The following is a 17,774-nucleotide window of genomic DNA, read 5'->3' as shown; positions in this document are numbered from 1 at the left end:
CTGTCCTCTCTAGTTTCTGCACCCACTGAGACCTCAGAATAGTTCTTTTAAGTTGACTGAGTCATTACTGTTGATGGCCCTCCCCACTGAGACTGCCAGCAGGGTGGTTTTCCCTCTTCACCAAGACAGGAGAAGCCCTGAACGCCTTCTAAGTACACAACCGTTTTGATATCTTATTCCTCCGCGCTGTTCATGCCTCTCACCTTTCTCTTCCTAAATGTCCCCGCACATGGAGGTCTTATTGCTGCTTGTAACCATACATACACACAGTTCTGCTACGCCTCCTGTGCCAACAACTTCCCCTATTACCTTAAGACTGCTTGGATCCTCCCATGTACTTACCTTTCTGGGGTTCTAAGCTGCTGTCAGGAAAAAACACTAATCTTTCTATCCATTAACACCCTCTCCTACTCCTCTCCTCTCTATCTGGTATTAGGGTAGTGCTTATGCCTTGCTCAATTGGCTAGTTCTGGCAGGAAACTGGACTGGTAGAGGAGCAAGAGAGCTGTGCTGATGTTGGATGTGTGTCTCTGTGCAGGCAAGGGGCATCCAAGGCAGGCACCCTTTCCTTTTATCAGACTGTGCTCATTTATTATACCATCTGTTTTCCCAGTGCCGGAGATGATGCTGGGGATATGTGACTTGGGGCACTCAGGCAGAAACTGGCCTGCACAAGGCCGGCCATGTGTTTGCCTCCTAGCAATGCAGCGGTCAGCAGCAAATTCTTTGCTGCCGCCTCCTCTCAGTATGGGAGAGAGCAAGCGTGGTCCTGGGTGTGTAGGAGACACAAAGAGATGAAATGTGTTTAAAGGGGGGAGGGGGGGAAGGGGAGAGAGATGGACTGGGGTGCATGTGTATCATCTAGAGAGAACTGTAGGAAGGAGGGACAGGCAGATGGGCAGAGTGTGGGAGAAGGGAAAGGAGATGGATTGTATAGAGAGAAAGACAGACAGATGAATAGGTGGGGGGAGACAAAGAAATGGACTGGCTGGGGGACAAAGTGAGAGAAAGACTTTGAAGGAAGGAGAGACAGGCAGATTTGGCAGGTGTATGGCAGGGAGAAAGAGGGATTGTCTGTGGGAGAGAGATGGGTGTCAGCTAGGTACAACAGTAATGGGTAACTGGATAGCTACAGAAATGAAGATAAAGAGATCGTGTGTGTGTGTGTGTGTGTGTGTGTGTGTGTGTGTGTGTGTGTTTATGTATGTATGTGTAAAGGGGAGCTGAGTGAATGACAGTGAGGGAGAACAGCCATAAGGAAAGAGGAGAGAGATAAAGCAGAGCTAAAGAAGGAGCAAAAGATCATGGCTAGAGATGAACTGTGGGAAAAAGAGAGATGTGGGAAGGAAATGCAGCCCTCAGAGTGCAAATAAGAACTGGGATTTTTGTGCAGGGAGAGGAAAGGGGTTCACATGAGAAGAAGGAAGACTAACAGTGCTACCACTCAGGTGTTTGAGGGTTGAGGTTCTCTTACTGTGACCTGAGAGAGAATGCAAGGCAGAGATCAGAGCGCAACTTCCTGATACTAAAAAGAAGCATTTTCACATATGCAGGGCTCACTGCCAGTGCAAAGAGAGAGACCCACTGGACCTGGGAGTATAAACACCACTGTGCTAGTGAAGAATGCTTCCTGCCTGCTGGACTGCAAAGTGTGCCTGAGCTTTCACAATCTGTGGACTATCTACTTACAGTGTACCTGCTTGACTGCTAGGAGGTGTTTAAGATGGCAGCTCAGACATATATTTATCATTTTCTTTCCCCCACTCCTTTTCTTCCCAGTGTATTCTCAATGGAAAAGGAGATGTGAAAAAACAGTGCCCAAATTTACAGGCACCTTCTTAGTTCTTCCCCCTCATCTCACAGTCACCATTCCTTTCTTTGTTGCTTAATTCTACCTGTCCCCCTCTCCCTTGGACCATTTTTCCTCTTTTCTGTTCTTGCCTATGTCTTTTTTCATCTCCTTCTTTATGTCTTTGTTCAACTTCCTATCATTTAAAATTTTCTGTAACTCCACTCCCCTTTCTCTATTCTGTGTTCTAGACTACCAGTTTACATACCTTTCTCTTATTGTTTCAGCTTATTCTTTCCGGTTGCCCTGTTTCTTTTCTTTAGCTCCTTTTTTATCTCTCCCTGGTTCCTCTACCCCTTCTGACTGTGCCTGTCTGCCTGCTTTCTCTCACTCACTGTCTGTCTCTTTTGAACTGGGTTGTGAATTCTGTTAGCATCAGAGCAGGACAAACTGTAAAACTGAGGTTCCCGGAGGGCCAGGTTGTGATCATTTTATTTTTACAATGTCCTTGGATGTATAAAGGTGTTTGTTTGAGGGGGAGGAGCAGTACGTGTGCTCCATGTGGGAGAAGAGAGGGGAGTGCAGGCCAGAACAAATGAAGCTTAAAGCTAATATAGGTCAATTGCAGAGAAGAGTCCCAATGGTCTGTGAAACAGAGGAGTGGTTAGTGGCTTCAGACTGGCTACTGGAAAGATAGCAACTAAATAGTTTTATCCAAGTGATGTAAGCAACCTGGAAAAGTGTCCTGTCCAAGAATGCAGTAGTTGTGAGCATGGCAGGAGAATCCAGCTCTGCACAAGGGACAGCCAGCCACCTCCTTAACCCAGGGAATAACCAGCCTGAAATTCCCCCTTCCTGTCTCTGAGTTGCCTTCTCCAGTGCATGTTCCTCTGCCCTGAGACAGAGGAGGGAGCACGGCTGAGAAATGTTTCCTCTGCTAGACTTGTTCATTATGTCAAAGCAGACAAAAATGAGTGAACAAGTTGGTGAAGCACAAAAGAGAATGTACCCCCACAGTCTTGGAGGTGGTGATGAACAGGCTGAGATGTTCAGCCAGCCCCTGATGGGGTCAGCGCTACCAAGAAGGCCCACACAGCCAGTGGAGAGATGTTATCAAGGCCCTGGACCTGATCTTGTGGAGCTGGAAGAGCCAAGTGCTGTCCCTGGCACTGCTGGGAATTGCTTTGCTTTGCAAAGCAATTGCATGAGAGGTGATTTGCCACAGTATGTGTAAACTCTGCTTCCAAACCGTTCCCCAGAAATTTACACAAGCAGCCAGTAGATGCAGTGAGCGACTGAAAGTGACACCTCCTGATGAGCCCAGAATTTAGCCTTGGGACTTCTGATTGCATTTCTATTAAAAATTCTGTTGTTATAAGAGGTCAGAGTTAATCTGCTAAAATGATATTTAGATATCAAAACAGACATCCAGATTTTCAGAGATATTTGGAACCACTGCATCTGTGTAAAATCAATGGGAGATGCTGATTGCTCAGCACAACTGAAAATCAGGACAGTTCTTCAATGTCTAAACATGTAGTTAAAAGCCTAAATAAAAATGTGTTTTATTTTCTTTTTAAAGTTGGCCTCCATTTCCAAGGCAAGGAATGCCACCTATCTGTAACTTCTGTCCGTGGTATACTCTTCTACGGATCACCATAATATCTGAGGTTCTGCCCAGCATCTGACTGGCTTAATCCGATGACTTTAACCTGCTGCTTCTATAGGAATTCATACTAGGGATCCTAAGCCATTATGATGGTAATCTAAGACTGGTTCCTAGGAATGATATGATGGCTCTGTGGCTACAATACACCAACTGGCTTTCTTTGAAACTGTTTATAAAGTACAACTACATCTTACTGGATACCTGCCTGATCGTGTGGAACTACAGAAAGAAACTCTAAACATTAAAATCCGTAGCATGTTCTCACTGATTTCAGTGGGACCTGGTGACTTTGATTCTTCTAAGCTTCCCCACTCAACTGAGCTCCTGATCAGATATTAGGATACACACTTTTCTTGATTTGTCCCGCTGAAAAGTCAGAAGCACAGCTGCTAGCCTATTCCAGAGACTGATCTTTTGTCTTTCAATCTTCCACCAAAACTGTCTCCTTGTTTTGCTTAGGCTGTTTCTTCAAGAGTCTCCTTTAACTCTGGTCTATTCCTGAGCATCGAAGAAATGAAAGGTTCAATATTGCATCCCTGATACCATAAGCTATCTGTCAGAAGAAGAGTTAGGGGTGTCTTAAAGAGGACAAAAGGCTTGCAGAAGGGTTACCTGCATCAGTCCCACTGGACCTAGAAGAATAAGTCTGCCCCACAGAGAAAGCCCTAGTGATGCCTCTGTGGCTATTCAGGACAGCAGAAGCTCATGTTAAGGCTGGATTGTGGCTTTAGCCCATGACAGTGAATAGGTGATGCTGCACAGGATGCTCTTCTCTGTCCCCATCTGTGCCCTTTACCATAGATGAAAGTCTGATACCAAGAAATATTGATCAGTATTAACATGAACCATCCTCACTGTAGACCTTGCCTTTCCTTTAGCATCTGTCATTCTGATGCTTCTAGGAAGACTCTGAAAACCTTCAGTTCAGAGACAATAGAATCTTTCTCTTTCTTGGCTTATTCTTGGCAACTCTCTTCTCTGCTTGATTACTGCTACGTTTATACGAAAAAAGTCATTTTTATTCTTTAAGACACAGTCCATGTCCGCTGCATATTTCCTCACCAGAGTTTCATAAACCTGTTTGCCATAAAATGATGGCTTTTTTAACAAGTGGATTCTGAAGCTGACCAAGAGAGACCATCCCTGAGACCATGAAAGGGAGATCTGGGGTGAGACTCTATTCTAGTTGCAGTCAGTGGATGAATGGACAAAAGCTTTTTGGGAGCAAAATGGAGTTATCACTGTCCATATTTCATACAGTTCCAGCGAGATCTATTGCTCCTCTGCTCTGTTCTGGGGGACCCACTCCTTGTGCGCTGACCTTAGAGGAGATTCTGATCACAAAATTTGTGCCATACTCATTTCACCATTTTTTTGCAAGTAATGGGTGACTCATTTGAGGTTCTTTTTCCTCTTCTTTGTTTTCTTTAGCTCTGCATTTCAGGCATTTACTCATCCATGTCTCCAGTTGCTGTACCTCTCTGCCCTGTTTCCTGGAATATGCTTCCAGGGGTGGATGTATATGGATGTCCATGGAAACTATCTGTGCCTTATTTTGGATATGGATGTGAAGAAAAAGGAGGATATTCATTAAAGGTTTGGGGAGACAGAAAAGGAGTAGGAAGGGCTATATGCTTGGGAATAAGTGAATCTCAAAGCGGATTTCTATGGGGTATGGTTTATGGAGGAGTGAGGGTATGTAGAGGCATGTATTTATATTCAGGACAGTCTGACATGAAGGTAGCCTAGGACTGTAATGAACTGCAGAAGCATGTGTGCTCTGGAGTGTAAACGTATGAGGGATAGTATCTAGGTGGCGGGGGGGCGGGGTAATGTCTTTTGTTGAATATAGTTATGCAAATATGTGGAGATAGACATGCTGGTGGGATAGAGGGGAGGTGATCACAGCCGATTTTCTCTGCTATTCTCATTCAGTAATAATGTGTGTGTATGTATATATATATATCCTCACTTACAATACTTTACCAAATACTGTAATTCTGGCAAAAGTGACTTGTTAGCAGCCTGCCCTCTGTTAGAGCTAATGGGTTGCAGGTATTGATTTTTTTTTTTCTATTCCTATTGATTAGGAGGTTGCTGTACATACAAACCCCAGCACAGCATGGAAAGAGGAAGACAGGCAAAACAGTTCACATTCCAGCAATTCATCATGGTGGAAAATTTGTGCTGGGAACCCCAATCTTCTACCACTATCTGCTTCAAGTAAAGCAGAAAGCCTTTCCCTCTTTGAAGAAATCAACCCACAGGGCTCATGAGAGGACACTTAGCAGCACATGATTTTTAAAAAGGTTGTAATCAATATAGCACAGAGGGGACAACTGGGGGCAATGTGTGTACACTTTGGGAAATCCTAGATCTGAGACACCATTTGCATTCTTTTTTTTTTAAATCATCTTCAAATAACAAACATTTCAAAGGTCACCATAGAATGGAAAAAAAGGTTGCATGAGAAAAGGGAATCTTGCACTGAAAGCACAGAAATTCTAGCTTCAAGACTCACTCTGCAACAGATCACTCTGGTAACTCAATGGGTAACTTATTTGTGACAGCACCCAGATCACAATAAAATGAGTACAAAGACTTTGGCTTTTGTGGGCTTTGGGATTAGGAATTTTTTTCAGTGCCTCAGTGCCTTTGCAAACCAGTGAACATATTACTTTCCAAGATTGTTATGAGGCTAAATGGATTCTTTGCACAATTTTTAGCTGTGAGGAGGATGTAGGTCAGAAACAGAGTTATGTTTTGCAGCCTTATAACCTCATACTTGGTCCCCTCCTGTCAGGGTTCCACTGTTAATGAACACAAGTTTTCTGTGCACTCTCAAGATGGCTCCAGCACCACTTCTGCACAGAAAACTACTCACTTTAATTGATAGACCTCTGTACCTTGTATCTCCCTTCTTCCTTCCTTTCTGGTCACAACATTACACTAGAAATGAATCTCCTATAGTATTTGAATGCTTGAAGTTTAAACTCCCTTTTATATTGATTCTCAAATTACTAGACCTGAAGATAAGGACTGAGGGCCACTGAGGCTTTTTCCATCTGTATCTGTATCGCTATTGCTATTGCTACTGCTGTATCTCTATCATTATCTTTATCCCTATCTCTCTCTCTGTCTCTATCTCAATCATCTCTACCTGTGATTCTCTGTCAAAAACACAAAATTTCTTATTACCTCCAGTTTGCTAATTCATTAAACAGGTGTAAGAAAACCATCATCATGCAGATGCTATGTGACTAGTATTTCTAAAGTGCTTCGAGAGCCTCAGCTTTAGATGCTAGAGATGACTTCTCTGATCATCTCTTCCACTTGTCTCACCATAAAAATATGTGGCTTTTTCCAATCTTCTCCAGTGAAATCTCTTAAATATTAATCATCTTTCTGGACTCATATCTCACTTCTGTCTTCTCTGCCCCATTGGCTTCCATTTCTACGATCATCACCCTCACCCCAATTTCTTTCTCCTAACATCTCCTATGCTGGTGAGTCTGACTATTAACACCTCAGCACTGCCTACGAATACAGCTGCATCAACTCCATTGCTTTTACATTTCATTACAGCAGCTCCTCCCTAGCTGGCCTCCCCAGGACAAAGATTCCTAGATACCAGTTTTCATATAGTATCACTATCTGATTTCTCCTATGTGCCAAAAAGCTCCACTGCAGCACTCAACTCTCAAATACTCTTTTCAGTTCCATTACCATCCTATGGAGTTGCTTCTTACTTCATGCCCTTCATCTCCCTTCTTGCATCTTTCTCATGCCCCTTTCCTTCCTGCAGCACTGCCCTTTGTCTCCACAAATAGCAGCACTCTTGGTTTGCCATTGGAAGCAGACTTCCTGCGGCTCCCTGTCTCATCAGCTTCTCATTTCATGTAATTTAAAATGTAATTTAAATCTCTCTATTTCCTCCAGCCTATTAATTTCTCTCTCCTTACTCTTCTATAGGTGTCATTTTGTGTTGTGCTATTCAGTAACATGCTACTGTTGTAAAAATCTGCCACAGTGTTTTTATTCTGTATTCTTGTTTTGTATAATCATTTTTAATGATTCTTTGTAGGAAAGATGAAAACTCAACACAGCATCTAGCCACAGTACAAGCAGTCACACAGGACATTCTGGCATTTGCATTGCCTTTGTTCCATTCTTCTCCTGTGGCATTTAGAATTGTAGAGGGATTATTGTGAATGGTCTAAGAGCATATAAGTAGGGTAACAGGAAAAGAATTATTTCTGGAAATTGGGAAGTGTGAGGCAGGAAGCCATGTTTAGTCCTGATTCTGAGAAGTGCTGAGTCCTTGTAGGTCCCACTCCACTTAGCCAGAGATTAAAGAACTCACCATACTGCAGAGCTGGCCTTCTTACATTGACAGTTTCTCTTGGGAGAATGTGCCACTGTTCTGTTGCTGGACTAACCTGAAATCAGACTTGTCAAAGCAGTAGAAATATGTAATAAAGGCAACAGTCCTGTACTGGTTTGAGGGTGTTTGTTTTGGCCCAACTGCTGCTTTGTCCTCTGAATCTGACAGGATTAGTCTAATATAAAGATACATAATCCTGCTATTTCTGCAGCATTTGCCTTGTTGCAGATTGAATCTGTAATTTATCACCTTGTAGGAGTGCCCTGCAAGCCCAAATCTACAGCCTCAGTAGTGTCTGCTTACTCACCCTACCAGTCCCACTACACTCAGATAGCAGCAGAAGCAAGCTCCTCAACCAGACACCACCCCTATTTGTACAGACCAGCACACCCTGTGCTGAAGCAGCACTTCTAGTTGTTGCAGTAATACAAACACTTAACCACATAGGCTACACAGGTGAGCCCTAAGTAAAAAAAAAAACATAGCATCACCCTTTCTCTCCCTCTCCTCTTTGTATGACTGCTGTGTAAGGATAGGTGAGCTTTCAGAGGGCCTGAGCCTTTCATGTCTCCATTCACTTCAGTCAGACTGCTCGTGTGGCATTACTAGAAGTTCTGGGCTAGAATTTTTGGAAAGCACAGACTAACTGAAGAGCCCACCTTCTATGGAGCTATGAGCTCCACAGACTTCCAGAGTTCCTCTTCCTTCCATGCATGCAGTGTTGGTGCCTGATGGATTTTAGTGCCAGAATATTCAGCCAAAGCTTTCTTCCTCTTCAGAGCCTTTCAGGCTCCTGGACCAGTTTTTCTACCCTTCTTTGAAGAACGAGAAGATTTGGAAGCTATGGTGAGGTAGGAAAAGTACAACCACCAACAGAAGAAGAAAATGGCTCCAAGCCACCAGAGTGACTCATTTCTCCCTTACTCTTTTCCTCTCCAAGACCCCTTCCATCTCTCAGGGGAAACCTCTCAGAGGGGGAAGAGAGGTCCTAGGATGATCTTCATTAACTTCCCCAGCTACAAGCCACACAGAGCCCCCTCCTCACTGCAACCCCTGTAGAGCCATCATCTACCACCAGCTTGGGGCGGGGAGGGGGGGGTGTTGTCTGCAGCTCTCAGCCTTTCAAAATACTTTGAACTAAGGACACCAGTTCAAAGAGACAACTTGTCACTGATCTCCTCCTGCCCTTGCAGAAGCCTGTACACAGAGTGCTAAAGGGACCTCCTGCCCTGTCCATACTCAGCTGTTTGGCAAGCCCATGAGTCCAGAAAGAACACACACACACACACACACACACACACACACACACAGAGCTCCTGTAGAAGAGGTCAAGGGCAGGATTCCCCCAGATGAGGCTAGGGACTGTGGTTGTTGGCCGAGGAGATGGCAGGGACCCCCAACAATGCCTCACTGGGGCTCAGCTTGCACTGCCCCCTGTTCACCTTCCTCCATCTCTCCTCCTGCTTCTGCCAGACCCTTTCCTGCATGCTGGGGAGGATCTGCATATGGTGGGTGCCAGACAACAGCCAATGCTTGCTGGTGAACACCCTTCTCTAGTTCTCGCCTGCCAGGGCAGCCTGGTCTGAGCTCTCCAAGTTGGGGAAATGCTCAGTAGTCTGTAGGGTATCCAGTGGACCTCCTGCTGCTTGCTTTAGAGTCTGCCATGTCCAACAGACCTGGGGGAAATTGTCCTGGAAGGACAAGCCCAGTCTGCACCCGGAGAGGGAGAAGGGAGGACAGAGAAATGGAGTTATGAAATTGCAGTGTGGCTGAAGCCCTCCAGCTGAAGCCCTCAACTTCCCAGCACCCCCCTCCCCTGACTCCTACCCCCCACTCCTGCAGAACAGTGGACCTAAAGCAGCCCTTCTGGTCTCTTGTTCACTCAACTATGAGTCTGATCAGAAAGCAACAAAATCAGTAGTGTCAAGAACTAGATGATTTTTTTTTCTTTATGGTTGTTGCATTAATGAGCAGCTACATGTATAGAATTAGGAGGTGACTAATGTAATTAACCTGGTGTAATGATACTGCTTAGGAAGGGAGAGAGAATTATGACATACTTAGATGTCAGTACTGCACAATTTTCTACATGTTCCTGGTACTATTGGGTTATGTCTGACACGGGAAACTTAAGCATCACAGGCAGTGGTAGATTTCAGTTTGTATCCATTCTGCTTATGCATCTTTTTGTGTAAAACAAAGATGTGAAAGGTGGATTGCTTTATGGAGAGTGAGAGTTGGGAGAAAGGGATTCAGTTTGCTGTGGTTCCTTTTCTTAGCAAAATAACAGTAATAGTAATAAATCATCCTTTTCATGATGAATCTTCCCAAAATGTCTGCTTCTTGGAGCAGGCTTGGGGATTTCACAGAAAGCTACAAAGAGAAAGTCAGAACACAGGGATTCACACAGCACTGGTCAGGGGGAGAGAGAGGCATGGAAAATGAGCAACACCAAAACATATGCAACTTGCAGCGACCCTGAGAAGAGTGAAGATCAAGCACTTAAAAATAATAATAACGACAATAATAAATGCTTATTTTTGAATTACCCTTCCACGTTACATTTCACCCGTCTCCTGGGGAGAGAAACGTCTGACTGAAGTTTCGTTCAGGTCTAACTGCGATGTGATGTGCGGGGTGCACTTGCAGCTCTGAGCACGTAAGGCTGGGATGTGAAGGAGGCTGAGCTGGGGGGTGGGGAGGGTGGGGAGAAAGACAGAAAGAGGGAGAGCCCCAGCTACGCCTTCCTCTGGGCTCCGGCAGCTTGAGGGAGCAACCCTTCCCGGGGCTGGCAACGGCGGGATAGGAGCAGGGAGGGGGAAGGCTGCCCCCTCCGCCCCTCCCTGCCTGCCTGCCTGCCTGCCTGCCCGCGCAGAGCGGAGGAGGGCGGCTGCCGGCCGCGGATGCTGGGGCGCGGGCGGCGCGGGCAGGGCGGGCGGCGCGGGCAGGGGAGCTGTCCTTCAGCACCAGGGCCCGGGGAGCGCTCCTTCGGCAGCGCCGGCCGGGGAGCTGTCCTTCAGCACCAGGGCCCGGGGAGCGCTCCTTCGGCAGCGCCGGCCGGGGAGCTGTCCTTCAGCAGCAGGGGCCGCCGTCGCCGCCGCCGGCCCCGCGCCGCCGCGTTGATGCAGTAGGGGGGCCCGGGAGCCGCCGGGGGCCGCCGCGGGGCAGAAGGGGCCTCAGCCGGTAGCTGTTTTGCGCCCCCCGCCCGGGAGGGGCGCCGCGCCTGTCCCCCAGGAGCCCCCCTCTCTCCTCGCCCACCTCTGCCAGGAGCGAGCACCGCGGCTGTGCAGAAAAGCCATGGGAGGCGAGACCTCGGCACCTGTTCAGCTGAAATCAAGGGCTTACAGTATACTGGGCAGTCTGGCTTGGTGGTAGGAGCGAACGAAAGGAAAGGAGAAGCAAGCAAGAAAAAGTGAGGGAAGATTGGAGCGACCGCCACTGCCGGGAAAAAAAAATAAAAACCCAAGGAAGATAACTGGGAAGGAAAAGGATTTTCATGGCGCAGGCTGCAGAGCTAAGCAAGAAGACTGAAGGTTGCATCTCTGCTCTTACAGTCTCTAACTGTCTAGGTCCAGATAATGAGAGATTGTGTTGAGGATGCTGCTGCTGCTCCCCCGTTCACTGTGGAAGCCATCTCCAAATTAGCCATTACATATGGAAACTGGAGACCAGAATTTTAGAAAAAGGGATTAAGGCGTCTCGTTTTGGGGGGGGTTCTCTATTTATTTGTTTGTTTTTTCTTGGTTATTTTCTCTCTTTTTTTTTCTTTTTCCTTTTTCCTTTTTTTATATTTCAACCAGAACGTTTCCGATTTAAAAGGCAAGCCTCTTCCCGTGTGATCTTTCTAATTTACACTCTTTTCCGTGGGCTTTCTTACCTCCCTTTTTTGATATCTATCTCTCTAAAAATACACATTATATTATTAGTCGGAATTATTATTCTTTTATTTTATTAAACACACACACCCCAAGAATCAGAAGGCGGTTGGGTATTTGTATAATGAAGAATTATGGGGCTCTTTGACAGAGGTGTTCAGATGCTTTTAACCACCGTTGGTGCTTTCGCTGCCTTCAGCCTGATGACCATAGCTGTGGGGACCGACTACTGGCTTTACTCCAGAGGGGTTTGCAAGACTAAAACTGTCAGTGAGAACGAAACCAGCAAAAAGAATGAGGAAGTCATGACCCATTCTGGATTATGGAGAACCTGCTGCCTGGAAGGTATTTGATTCTGGATATGCCCCCTCCCTTTCATCTCCCACTACCCCATGTTCCCCCCACACACCCCCAATAAACCCCTCCACATTCCACCATTTTCTCACTTCATTCCTTCCACCACAGAGCAAGAGTGGTGGGCTCAGTTACTCAGGGCAGAGAGGCAAGAAGATAGGTGAAACACTTTCTGCTCTGTTCCCTTCTCCCTTCCTCTTCCCCACCCTCCCCCATGACCCCCCAAAATTCACTCCCCCCCCCAAGGGGATTAATTTGTGTATTACAAAAACACCAATAGATCCTTTCAAAAAGCAACTGTGCAGTCCGCCTGTCTTCAGATTGTTTGTATTGCCTGGAAAAGAAATGCCCAAATGCTGTATTATTACTGTGCTCCAGCTGTAACCAGAGTGAAATAATTGTTTTCTTTGCAAATGGCTTATTTGCAAAGACAAGACAGGAGTGAGGGGCAATATGGGGAGAGGGTAACAACAACACACTCCAGCTACAAATATCAGTTCACTTCAGGAGGGAAAAAGAGAGAAAGGGAAGCAACCCTGTTATGTCTAAAATGCCTTGTATGATATATCTAACGGTTTCAGTCATCTCAGTCAGCAGAGTTCAGAGCATTTAGTAATGTCTGTGAGCAACCACATCTCACCAGTTGGGTGCAGAGGGGTCTATTTGGTGGCTAATTGGTTTGTTTGGGGGTTAAGATTTTCCCCCCACTGGATTGTTGTTGGGGGAGGTGGTTGTTTGGTTTGGGCTTTGTTTTTAAGGTTTATGGTAAATGCTAAAAATAAACGAGTCTCTGAATGGAAAATCAGCCTAAGTCTGATGTGGTGAAACTGAACAGCAACTCAGTGATATGTCTGATGGCAGAAGAGACACCACAGCAGCCAACTTCTGGAATCAGACTTCCTAAGGGAGGGGAGAAAGAAGAGAGGGGCCAGTGATTCGCTTTTAAATATGTGTTGTTCAGTACTGCTATTGGCGTACATGTGGGCTGGGGAAGTGGTCTTCAGCCTGTGCTGGAGGGAGAGGGGCAACTGATGTAAATGCATGGTTTATGTTATATACATAGCAAGGAGAGAGTGAGAGCAAGAGAGTGCACATTACAGTCCATTGTAAAACCCCTGCTTATGAATCAGCTCCCAGCTGGAGGGTGGGTTGCCAAGGGTTTATGGACATCCACAGATAATGTATGTGTCTGTCAGTGTCCAGCAGAGCAGGGTGTGCCTTGATCTCCCTGATGGGAGAGAATGGGAAGTGGGTACCGCAGAACTGATTTTCTAAGACTGGCACTGGGAGATGGAATGTTGCGGGGAGGGAGGAATAAACTATGTATGTCCTAATGTCTCTCACCAAACCAAGCTAAAGCTGCTGTTTGGAAATGGTTGTGTCTGGGAAGAAGCGCGAATTTCCCCCCCCCCCCCCATTCTTGGTGCAAACGGTTGAGTGATGGCTGGACATGTTTTGAATAGCTAAGTGACTTCATTGAGCGATGGTCTATTTGACGCATACTGCATTTAGTGCCCTTTGTCAACCCAAACTGCTGCCTTTTAACATATCCTGCAGAGGAGCTCTATGCTGAATACTATATGCTGTCTCTAGGCCAGAAAATCAATACCAGTAAATTAATGGGGGATGTTTTAAACACACTCACGCACACACATGCACACATTTTCTCCAAGCAGACAAATATACAGAGATATATATTAATAAAGAATGAAAAGCCTTTCACACAGCTATTCATTACAACCAGAGAGAGAGACATCTCCTTAATTAAAAATTAATGAGAGAAGAAAAAAAGGCAAACCCAAATGCAAAGCCATGCAGGGAGGGAGGCTTCAGGGAAAAATTCCCTTCCTGAGCTGTGTCCCCAAGCCAGAGGGCGGAGGGAGGCTGGGGTGGAGACAAGAGGTATGAGGACCCCGGCCAGGAGAAGCAGTGAATTCAGATCATGTCTATCTGCCCATAGAGCTGTATCCAGAAGGACGCAGTCTGAGGGGGTGGAGGAAGGGGCGGGTGAGGTTTGTCAGATCAGAGAAGCTCGGGGCTCCTTCTCCTTTACATGTGACAGGAGCCCACAGGCACTGTGGAGAAGTGACTTGCATGACAAGGGAAAGTGCCAGGGTGCTTCCAACTAAAAGCTCTTAAGTTCCCCGTCCCATTCCCCCCTCTCCATGCTGCACTGCCAGCCCATTCCCTCTGCCCTCCCTGTCCATGATCTCCTGTGGGCTCAAACTGCAGTCCAGCACAAGGGATGTGAAATGCAGCCTGAGAGCAAGCTGCGTGGCCCTGGCAGGATGCTCTTGCTTGTCCCCAGCCATGTGAGGGTTAGGGCTGGCCCGTTCCCCTGGTCACTGGGCAACACAGGGTAGATGTGTCAAGCAGGGCAGGAGGATGCAATGCACCACTCAGGAGTGAGCCCAGCTCTGATCTGGGGCCTTCCACGGGTTGTGGGCACAGGTTGCACCAAAACTTTGATGAGGGCAAGGAAGCAAGAGAAACATGGCACAAGGCAAAAACAGCCCCATAGCTGCATGCTGAGCAGGGCCTGGACACAGGTTTGCCTCGTGGGGTGGCATGGCACAGGTCTGGCACTGGCACTGCTGAGATGGCTCCACTTGGCTTCCCACAGTTCAGCAGCCTGCACAGGGGCCAGCGACTGGCACCTCCTCCCTCCCAGAACAGCACAGCCAAATACCCTCATCAGGCAGCTGTGAGCAGACCCCGGATGGCAGGCCTCTTACCGTCATGTCTGATCAGCTGGGGAGGGCATTATCTTCCTTCTTGGCAGAAGGAATCAGAAAGGTGTCCGTGGTTCCACCACTCTCCCTAACAAAAGCTGCCTGCTGGAGAGCAGGAGGGAGAAAGGCACAGCAGAGACTCCTTTTCCCCATCATGGAGAGGGTGGACAGACTTGTGGAAGGGCTCAATCCCAGGAGGCTACAAAAAGGGCGAAATCCTCTGACCGTTCCCATATACACCCTGCCCATGGTGTGCCAAAGGTGCTTGCCAAAGGGTCTGGGGCAGAAATGCTTCTGCTGCCTGGAGTGGGTGTCAAGGCAAGCCTATAGGGTGAGGAGAGGTAGGGCAGGAAGTTTCGTAATGAGAAAGTAACCAAAGAAGTTGTGGTTACAGTCTTCTGTCGCTGGTAGGAAGCCTCTGAAGAGGTTGCCTTCATCTTTGGGTATGTGGGGGAACTCTGACACTAGTCAACACTGTAGGCTATCAGTGATGGACGACTTTTTGTGTTCAAAATACTTTGGTAAATTGTCTTTTCTATACACAGGCCCAGTGTAACTGTGATGCTTATGCCTGCCTCTCTACAGGGCTCCTGCCATTTTATGTGTTAATCCCCATTAATGGCCACAGCCTAATCCACTGTTCCTCTCCCTCATCTAGCAGCAGTGTTGCATGGTCCAGCTGCCATACTGCCAGTCTCTCCATCCTTCCAGTGCCTTTTCTGCTCCCTGCAGTGGTACAGCTTCCTCCTGCCCAGATCTCATCTTGGCCAAGATATCCAATAGCAAAAAAAGGACATTGGGACTCAGTCTCAGGCTGTACATCTAGACAAGCTGCATTGAAAATTGTTATTATGTCTTGAAGAATTTGGTTCCCAGGCTTTCAATTTTAGGGTTCCCCTCTCTTCAGTCATTCTGTTGCCCACAGTGGACTTTCAGTGAGTATTTTCAGATCTTTGTATTGATCAGAGCAGAGGTGTCATTTTGGATGTCCCTCCTCTAGCAGGTTTCCTTTCCCCTCTGTCCTGTGTCCTATAGAGAAGCCCTGTTCAATAGTGGGGCTAGAGCATAAATTTGGTGTTTGTTCGTATTACTGCAGCTCACACTTCTGATTCTGTTCTTAATCTTCATTGAGATAATTCTTTTTCAGACTTTGGGATTGTCCAAATATGTCCCTGAGCCATTCAGAAAGTTTTGCCCTTCAAGAAAGATGACAGAGTAACTGTCTTTCTCAGATCTTTAACTGCATATGCACAAAACATGCACATACACCAAGCAATTGAGATCCACAAGCTCATGTCACAGATGGATCCAGACTGCACCTCTTATAACTTTGAAATGGCTGAAGATCTTCCAAACTAATTCCTTTTTGGCACACAATTTTTTTAAAACACTTACTATTATGAGTGATGCCATGTTGAATTTTTTCATTAGCTCCTGTAGATCTCCTACAGGATCTTAAAAAGTGAGTGATGATGCCTTATCAGGGTCTTATGAAATGAGCAAATGAAATGTATTTTATATCTGTAGGTTATTGGTTTTGTCATGCTGTCATTACTACTAGGAAAGGGATAGGTCTTGGAGGTTTTTATACCAAGAAGGAGGGAGAGCAGAGTCCAGGGCAGGCAGGCATGAGTGATGCACATGGGGTTAGACATCCCTGTAGATCTGACTGGTGTGAAGGCAAGTAATTGAATGGATGTTGGTGCAGAAAATAATTCCTGCCTAGAGACCCTTCCCAAGGAAAATTAACGAGCTGGTCTGTTCCCTTTCCAGCTTGTTATATCTGAACGATGCATGAGAGTTAAGTGCAGTTTCAGTGTTTGCAAAAACGAAGAGCTGACAACAAGTGAGGCAGGGCACAGGCAAGCTTCTGCCACACAATTCTGGCATTGCTTCTCTTCCTTACACTGCCTTCTCCCACTGTTGTTTGCCTCTGGGTCATTTCTTACCTTTCATATGCATCTTACAAGTGTTTTTTCCTTATCTTCCCTCCTTTCTTTCCCAGCTTTCTTTCTTTAACACTCCGGTTCTGCCAGTTTCCCTAGTTTTGCTCTGCAGAATTGCCTAACATCCTAGTTCTAAGGATTCACAATTCTGCCAGGGCCCTTGCCCATGCTGTCCTAATTCAGAGGCTCTTCTGAATACACAGTGAAAATATCAGTAGATTAAGCAAGGGTCTCTGTGTCTTTGTGGTCCAGGATCAGGATCAGCCTATAGCATAGCTCTGAGCTGCAGCAGGAGGCAATGGCCCAGCACGTGGCTGATTGCTGCTGGCATTGCATCTACCAGGGAAAAGGAGGATGCAGAGCTGGAGAGGCCTTAGGATGAAGAAGAACACCAAGAATTTCAAAAAGCAGGGAGATAGATGGTGAGGGAGATACTTGGGATCCTAGACCTTGGTGGGTTTGGTTCTACTCTCAACTTAAATTCACATCTGACTATAAGTCACTGAGAAGCTAGGTATTTGATGGGATGAGACCTGCAAATTCAATTAATTTGTAAAATTTGACAAGCAAATGCTGGTCTACACCAGTGAGTTGCTAGAACTGACTTTTAAATTTCTTTTAAATTATGAAGCTTTTTACTGACAGAAAAAGTGGAATGGGTTAATATTGTCCTGAAATGCACCAGAAATTGCCTTGCTGAAGAGAGTGAGAGCGAAATGCAGTGGGAGGGACATGGAGATGCACTGTGGCAGCAGTAATGTATAAAGAAATTACACAGAGATAGAACAAATGTCTCTTTGCAAGGGAGACCAGGAGCTATTCCTATCTAATGTTTCCATTTTAACCCATCCATTTCCCTGTGCAGGTCCCTGAGCCCCATTTTCACTTCACTTTGGTGTGTTATAATCTAATCAAGAGTTTGGGGGAGGAGGACTGCTGAAGTTTGACATCAGAATCTCCATATTTATTTATTTTAAAAGCAATAGTGAGGAGATTGTCGGGGGGAACAGAAAACATTTCAGGTT

General features: G+C 46.2%; 1 protein-coding gene across 1 annotated transcript in view; it reads left to right on the top strand.

Annotated features, from left to right (window-relative positions):
* The first annotated feature begins 11,851 nt into the window (after positions 1–11,851).
* Positions 11,852–17,774, top strand: part of CACNG2 (calcium voltage-gated channel auxiliary subunit gamma 2) — a 53,461-nt gene continuing 47,538 nt past the window's right edge. Inside the window, exon 1 of the mRNA XM_013947372.2 lies at positions 11,852–12,062. Coding sequence (XP_013802826.1) covers positions 11,852–12,062 — 211 coding nt within the window. The remainder of the gene's footprint in view (positions 12,063–17,774) is intronic.

Source organism: Apteryx mantelli, chromosome 1 (genome assembly GCF_036417845.1).
Source record: "Apteryx mantelli isolate bAptMan1 chromosome 1, bAptMan1.hap1, whole genome shotgun sequence".
In the NCBI taxonomy this organism is placed as follows: Eukaryota; Metazoa; Chordata; class Aves; order Apterygiformes; family Apterygidae; genus Apteryx; species Apteryx mantelli.
The sequence above is the reverse complement of the archived record's forward strand: the minus strand, read 5'-3'. Positions and strand labels throughout refer to the sequence as shown.